Source organism: Vigna radiata, chromosome 3 (genome assembly GCF_000741045.1).
Source record: "Vigna radiata var. radiata cultivar VC1973A chromosome 3, Vradiata_ver6, whole genome shotgun sequence".
In the NCBI taxonomy this organism is placed as follows: Eukaryota; Viridiplantae; Streptophyta; class Magnoliopsida; order Fabales; family Fabaceae; genus Vigna; species Vigna radiata.
In genome coordinates this window covers 10,929,425-10,937,305 of record NC_028353.1, presented here as the reverse complement: position 1 = coordinate 10,937,305, position 7,881 = coordinate 10,929,425, and the positions used below count along the sequence as shown (strand labels likewise).

General features: G+C 33.3%; 1 protein-coding gene across 1 annotated transcript; it reads left to right on the top strand.

The window, feature by feature from the left end:
* The first annotated feature begins 3,226 nt into the window (after nt 1-3,226).
* Nucleotides 3,227-6,090, top strand: LOC106757025. The gene is made up of 4 exons (XM_022779036.1): nt 3,227-3,449; nt 3,688-3,900; nt 5,330-5,532; nt 5,638-6,090. The coding sequence occupies exons 2-4, from the start codon at nt 3,768-3,770 to the stop codon at nt 6,088-6,090; spliced, it is 789 nt and encodes a 262-aa protein (XP_022634757.1). The 5' UTR covers nt 3,227-3,449; nt 3,688-3,767.
* Nucleotides 6,091-7,881: the final 1,791 nt, after the last annotated feature.

The following is a 7,881-nucleotide window of genomic DNA, read 5'->3' as shown; positions in this document are numbered from 1 at the left end:
ACTCAAGGGAAATTTTTCTATCAAGGAATGTAGTATTTTATGAAAACATATTTCTTTTTCTTACTAGTGACAAACACTCACCTATTGATACAAAATATTTAAATTCATTGGATTTGGTCACCAAAATCAATTCATCTCCATCACCTCTTTTCTCAGAAGTTACTGATCAACCTTCTTTACCACCTACATCTCCTCCTTCTATTGTTCCAGACCCTGTTAGTTTTTCTTCTCAACCTGTTTCTGTTGAACCTGCCACTGCTACTCCACAAAGGAAATCAACCAGGCCCACACATAAACCATCTTATTTGCAGGACTATCATTGCAACATGATATCTACTTCTTCCGCCACTCAGTCATGCACAGGTACCTTATATCCTATCTCTTCATATATATCATATGATGCATTATCATCTCTTCATAAATCATATGTCTTGAATCTTTCCCAAGTTAGTGAACCTAAAACCTATAACCAAGCCATCAAACATGATTGTTGGANAAGTGCCATGGATCAAGAAATTGCAGCTTTAGAAAATACCAAAACTTGGGTTTTGACTGATCTACCTAATGGAAAGCAACCTATCAGATGTAGATGGGTATGCAAAATAAAGAGGCATGCTGATGGGAGTATTGAATGATATAAGGCAAGGTTAGTAGCAAAAGGCTACACACAACAGGAAGGCTTAGATTACTTTGAGACTTTTTCACCTGTTGTCAAACTTACAACAGTAAGATTGATTCTGGCTTTAGCAGCTTCCAAACATTGGTATTTACATCAACTAGATGTAAATAATGCTTTTTTACATGGGGATCTATATGAAGAGGTATACATGTCTCTTCCTCTTGGCTACAAAACAGAAAAACCAGGCCAAGTTTGCAAGTTGTTGAAGTCTTTATATGGACTCAAGCAGACCTCTAGACAATGGAATTACAAGTTGACAACTACTTTACTTTCTTTGGGCTACATATAATCAAAATCAGATTATTCACTTTTTGTCAAAAGTGATTCTGGTCATATCACCATCTTACTTGTTTATGTAGATGATATAGTTTTGGCAGGTGATGACATTCAGGAAATCCAAACTGTGAAGGATGTATTGAATTCAAAGTTCAAAATTAAAGACATAGGCCAACTCAAGTATTTTCTAGGCTTAGAAATTGCAAAATCTCAACAGGGCATTAATTTGTCACAAAGGAAGTATGCTTTAGAGTTATTAGAAGATGCAGGATTGTTGGCATGTCAACCTGTTTTTACTCCCATACAGCCAGACACAAAATTCTCCAAGACAGAAGGAAAACCCTATTCAGATGTGCAAGCCTATAGAAGACTTCTTGGCAGGTTATTATATCTAACCAACACAAGACCAGATTTATGTTTTGCTGTTAGTAATCTCAGTCAATTTCTTTCCAATCCTTTGGAAGATCACTATGCAGCAGCAATAAGAATCCTGAGATATATCAAGAAAAATCCAGGACAAGGATTATTCTTTCCCTCCAACACAGAACATTCTCTTAAGGCTTTTAGTGGTTCTGATTGGGCTGCTTGCCTTGATACAAGAAGGTCTGTGACTGGTTTTAATGTGTTCTATGGTGCATCCTTAATCAGCTGGTGAAATCCAAGAAGCAAGATACTATATCTAGATCATCAACTGAAGCAAAATATAGAGCCTTAGCTTCCACAACATGTGAAATTCAATAGCTTTTGTATCTACTCCATGATTTGAAACAGCTTCTGCCACAACCAGTTTCTCTATTTTGTGACAATCAATCTACTATACGAATTGAACAGAATCCAGCCATGCATGAGAGGACAAAGCACATTGAAATTGATTGTCATCTCATAAGGGATAAAGTTCAAGCTGGTGTAATTAAGCTCCTGCTTATTTCTACTCCATTACAACTTGCAGACATTCATACTAAAAATTTGCATCCAGCACAATTTCAATTTTTGTTGTCCAAACTGAGCATTAAGGATATATATGCTGCAGCTTGAGGGGATATTGGAATTATTTTATTCTCTGTTCATATATGTACATTTATGTTCATATAATTTTATACTTATACTTCTTTTTTATATTGCTCTGAACAATTATATATATATATATATATATATATATATATATATATATCAATTGTATTCTCTCCTTATCATTCAATAAGAAATACAATATTTCATTCTTTATTCTTTTCTAACAGAAACAGAACACAACAACGATAACAACATCATTACAAGATGATTTTCTTGGTTCTGTGTTGAAATGGAAAGAAAAAGAAAATGTTTTTAATTGTTGTTCTGTTGTGTACAAAGGAAAAGCTGGAGGTTGAAGGGAGGAAAGGACGTTAACGGAAAATCGAAAAAAGAAAAAAGAGTTTATTTGATTACGAGGAAAATGGTTAGAGGGATGAAAACAGAGATGAGAGTGCGAGAAATGCGAATCACCCAGAATTCCACATTCAACGTCGCTGAAATGTTTCCATTAATTTCACGTATTGAAGAAAAAAAGTTTCTCAAATTCTTTGAGGTTTGGATTATAAAAATGCAACAGGATTTTTTAGTGACTTATTGTTCACAGTAAAATAAGATGTTGGTAAAAATATATTTAATTTTTTTTTTAATTTATATGATCTACTTCTTAATAACTTTTATCGTATTCATGGGTGTCCGACGAGCATAAAAATTTGAGAAAAGATAAGAACAACAAAGAAACAACCTTATATAATGAAATACATTCATTTAATTATATTTATTTTACTTTTTAATATAAAATTCTAAATCACAACATTATATTATTGTAAAATATAAATGAAAGGAAAAGATTAGTATAAATAAAACAAATATAATTAAGGCTTAATACCGTTTTTGGTCCCTAGTTTGGGAGGGTTTGTTCAATATGGTTCTATTTTTTTTTTTTTTATAACAATTGATCTCACCTTTTGAAAAAACTGTTCAATTGAGTCCTTTTTGTTCATAGTGGTCCCATATTCAAGTTTAAATTGTTTATTATAGTCCTTATTGTATACGATGATGACATGATTTTTAACATAACATTATGTTAGGACTGTTAAAATAATATTTGGATAGGTAAATGTATGAAAGAACTTATTGACGTCGTAACTAGCACCGTTAGAAAATTAACGTCGTAACCAAAAAGGAATCAATTGAACAGTTTTTTCAAAAAGTAAGATCAATTGTTACTAAAAAAAAGGTATGACTATATTTAACAAAACCTACCAAGGACCAAGGTATTAAACCTGTAATTAAATAGTAACTGCTTCTCCTTGAATGTGGTTTCAGAGTAAAGAGTAAAGAAAGAGATAGATGGAAGGAAGTATCCGCTGCTCTGCCAACTATGTTCCGCTCACTCCGATCACCTTCTTGGACCCATCAGCGCTGCATCAAACTTGCTTCTTCCATTGCTCAACTCTGTGTCGGTCTTGCTCCCGGCGATGTGGTTTGTTTCTTTCGCTCCCTACCTTTTACCTCAATTTCACTCTTTTCTTTGGTTAAAAAGTGAAACTTTTGTTGTTGTTTGGTTTGATTCGTTCGGTTTTAGTGGAACATGGTGCATATCGAACTACTTTTGATTGTTTGAGCTTGATCAGGTTGCTGTATTGGCCCCTAATGTTCCAGCTAAAACATTCTGAGGCTAAACTTATTTTCGTTGATTATGAATTACTCGATATTGCTAGGGGGGCACTTGAAATCCTTTCGATCACCTCTCCATGCTAGCAACACTTTGATATATGAGGATGAGGAGGCCAAAAGATGAATGGGATCCAACCCCAAAGGTGTGATCTATAGTCACAGAGGTGCCTATCTTAATTCTCTTGCTACTGTTCTGCTTAACGAGATGAAGTCTATGCCCGTGTATCTGTGGTGTGTTCCCATGTTTCATTGCAATGGTTGGTGCCAAAGAAGTAGCGTAAGTTATAAAGGTTAAACTATTCATTTGATCCCTATGATTGCCATCATTTTAAGCTTCAGTCCCAGTATAAGGATCTCTTCAAATCTAATATTCAGCCCTTTTTTAATCCATTTTGGATCTCTTCAAAGAATGAAGGAAAGAGTATGTACTCCGATTTCTCTCGTGACATAAACACAAATATGATTATCTCATATACTATTCAAACCGGTATTAAAAATGGGTACTACATTTTCAATTTTGAAGAATTGAGACTTCATATATTGACTTTCATTCACGTGCAAGGACTAAAACTTATAATTTTGTCTTATAAAGACTAAAACTTATATTTTTCTAGAAATATAACTAAAACAACTTAATATGGGGGGTAACTATAAGGACCAAGGCAATAGTAACCTTGAATGTCTTTAATTTTTAGGGTTAATTGGTGAGTGATGGGGATTATATTTTTCCTCTTTCCCAGGAAGAATGGGAAAGCGGATACAAAAAACCTGAAAAATGTAGTTTGATGAATGAGTTTTGGGACAACATAATTTCCACTCTCAACATGATAAGATATTAGTAACACAACATCTCTACAATAGCTTTATTCTCCAATTCATGAACCCTGAGATTTGCATAAACTAGGAAGTGAAAGTGACCTGGGTGAGCTTGGCATTGAGCAAGCCTTCAGTGTAGGCGCCTTCAGCAGGGGATCTATTCTCAAGGATGCTTAAGATGTGAAAATAAGTTTGAATATTTGAAAAGAAAATGATTGTTTAACACTGATAACTACCATTTGACAAAACTAATTGAAGAGTAAAATAATTATAATTATAATTAACCTGATTTCAGAGTTCAGAAAAAGCAAAGTGGTCCTGAAATTAAGATTAGTATAACAGATATTTTGGTATATAATAGGTGGTTGATGATGATCACTTCCTACAGCTACACCACACCTCAAAAACAATATCATTTTAATCAAAGAAAAATGTGCCAAGATATTTTATTCCCTAATTAAATACTTTTGGCTTTGAGAGGGAAACAACGATAGAATCATTTATATCCCAAGAAAAAACCACTAAATATAAATTTCTGGCTAATATTAGCAGTAAGGAAAAAAGAATGTCATGTATATTTCCCCTTTAATACCAAAAAAGAAAAAAAAGTATGGTAAAGTATACTGACACATGATTAAATGTTTGAATTAGAGTGACAATGAAAATGTTTTGTTTGGTAAATTAAGCATTAATAAGATGGTAAGACTATAATTAACCTATCCATGTGTGTGGCTATATATAGGTGCAGGAGATGTTGATTTTTTCTGTAAGAAGAGCATAACTTTGTTTATGAATTTATGATCTCTTCTTCCACCAACTTGTAAAAAAATATATTAATTGTTGATGAATTTGTTATTGCATGGTACACAGATAGAAACGAAAGGGTTGTGTTGTTGAAGAGTGAAAGAATAAAGATGGACAGCNTGGAAGAGAAAGTGTTTATGTTCATTGATGAAGAATATTATTCCAATGAATCAGAGCTTGATGAAGATCTATGGTGGCAAGACAACGCCCATTCTCATGGCTCACCCGATAACACTTTGCATTGGGAATCTCAGGTCTCACTGCTTCAGGTACTTTTTCAACATTCCTTCAACAAATTCTCATTATTGTATGTTATAAATCTTTCGTGTCGTTTTTGAAACAAGAATAAAGAATGATATAATAATGTTGTTCAGGAAACATTGGAGCGTTACCATGTAGGAGGGTCAAAATTGAGAGGAGAGGTTGGTCGAATCATACAAGAGGTGAAGGGTTCGGATTTTTGCAGCTGCTTGAAGGGAAAGCCTTTGGATTGCAGCAGCTGTTTGAGAAGAGAAGTTGTGACGGAGCTCCGAGACAGAGGATTCAGTACAAAGCTATGCATTTCAAAATGGGGAACGACCAAAAAGTTTCCCGGAGGTTGTCACGAATACATTCAAGTGATTGCAAAGACATCAACAAGGAAGAAGCAGATTCATATTCTGATAGAATTGGAATTGAGAGAGCAGTTTCAGATTGCAAAAGCGGGTGAAAATTACCAACATCTGGTATCGTGTTTGCTTGAGTTTTATATTGGAAAAGCAGACAACTTAATTGCGATTGTTCGAGTAATGTGCAATGCTGCAAAGAAATCGATGGAGGAAGACTAGTTTCATGCAAATGAAGTGGTCTGGCTTCAATCAAACATATCATAATAATAATAAATCATTTCAAACACATTCAACTCGATCTTACCTCACCATTGCAGGAGCTCCTACACCTGTGGCAGTCACCTGAGTTGAATTTCACTATAAATATTCAATTCCATTTTAGTAGTACTAGGACTTCATGCCCTACTGGAGGAGCTATGTATCATTAGATCATTAGATCATTACTTTAGGTTCAAGATTATCATGTAACGTAATCGCCTAGCCATAGAATATTATCATTATATCATATATTCTCACTCTCCTCCTGTTCATTCATCAATACAGTTGAGGAGAAGTGTTTATTCTGCAAATCATTCGACTATTTACTAATTTAATTTTCAGTTTTAATTTACTTTTTGCATATTTTATTCAATCACATTATTTTTAAACCTTTTTGCAGTTTTTAGTTTAATACAATTTTTTTTAATAAGAATCATTGTTTGATTAATATTTTATTTAATTGTTAAACAGGTATATTTTCAACATAAATAAATATTTTTTAATTCTTATTCTCATGATTCTTCTAATTCATTATTTTTCTATTCTTATAATCCAATAACTAAAGAAAAAACTTAAATTTTACTGTATTTCAATAGAAAGATTTTATCAGACTTGGATCCTAATAATACATAACCTTTCCAATAAATATGCTATAAAATTTAAGAATTTTAAGGACCTTTTGAAATTGTAATCCATTATTGAAATTATATGAATTATGTGATTTAAGTTATAAGTTTAACACGAGTTTAAAAATCACAATATTATTCCAAAATACCATCTAGGAAAACGATCCACCTATAAATAGATATATTTCATATTAAGGCAATATAATGTTTTTTTTAAATCATGTGTAACACGAAAAGTTTCGGTGACGTATAAGAAATCTTGTAATGCTTGACAACCAATAAGAGTTTTTCAATACTCTTAATGATAAAATGTTCAGTAATCAGTTCAACATTTCTAAGTAAAGTACGAGAATAGAATATACATTTCTGTCATCAAATTCTAAATTATGAATAGTGAGATCGTACATGTAAGAACCCAAAAATTTCCATCTCTCTCTAAAGCTTTGTTTCTCAAACTTTCTCCACCATCTCTCTAGATTTATCCTCCATTGATCCATCTATTCCACCATCAGAGACCGCTTAGGTAATCTCGAAGTTGTGGACTTCAAATCCGACCGGTCAATTTCTTGTTCCGTCACCGGTAAGTAGTCCTCCCTTTTCCATGCATCTCAAGGATGTGCGGCATGCACCAGATTTTTATTTGCATGAGCATTATACTTCTTCTTTGTAATTTCCAAGTCTGTCTAGGTCCCTAATTCTGCCTCCTACCACAAATTTATGATTTGTAGGTAATCCTAGTCTTTCTTGAGGTGTAAGTGAGCAATTGGGGTTTTCGTGAGCTTGGCGTTCCGTTTAGAGGTAAAGGGAGCTATATTTCTTTTCTTTTGTGATAAATCTTTGGTTGNATGATTTGTGAGTTTTGTTGAAGAGTGTAATTCGAAGTGATTTGGGGGAAATATTGCTATTTTGAATTGAAGTTTGATAAAAATGCATGTATGAGTAAATTGTTATGTGATATTCAAATGTTGATTCTGTGGGTGTTAGCTAATAAAGTAGATTGGATGAGAGGCAATGAGAATTGTAGAGTGTTAAAAGGAAGTAGAATTCTGTTGTGAAAGATCTTAAAGGAAAAGCTAGGTAAATCAAGGTGTTTTAGGCTATATTAAGGGAACTAAGGTAGTCAAAT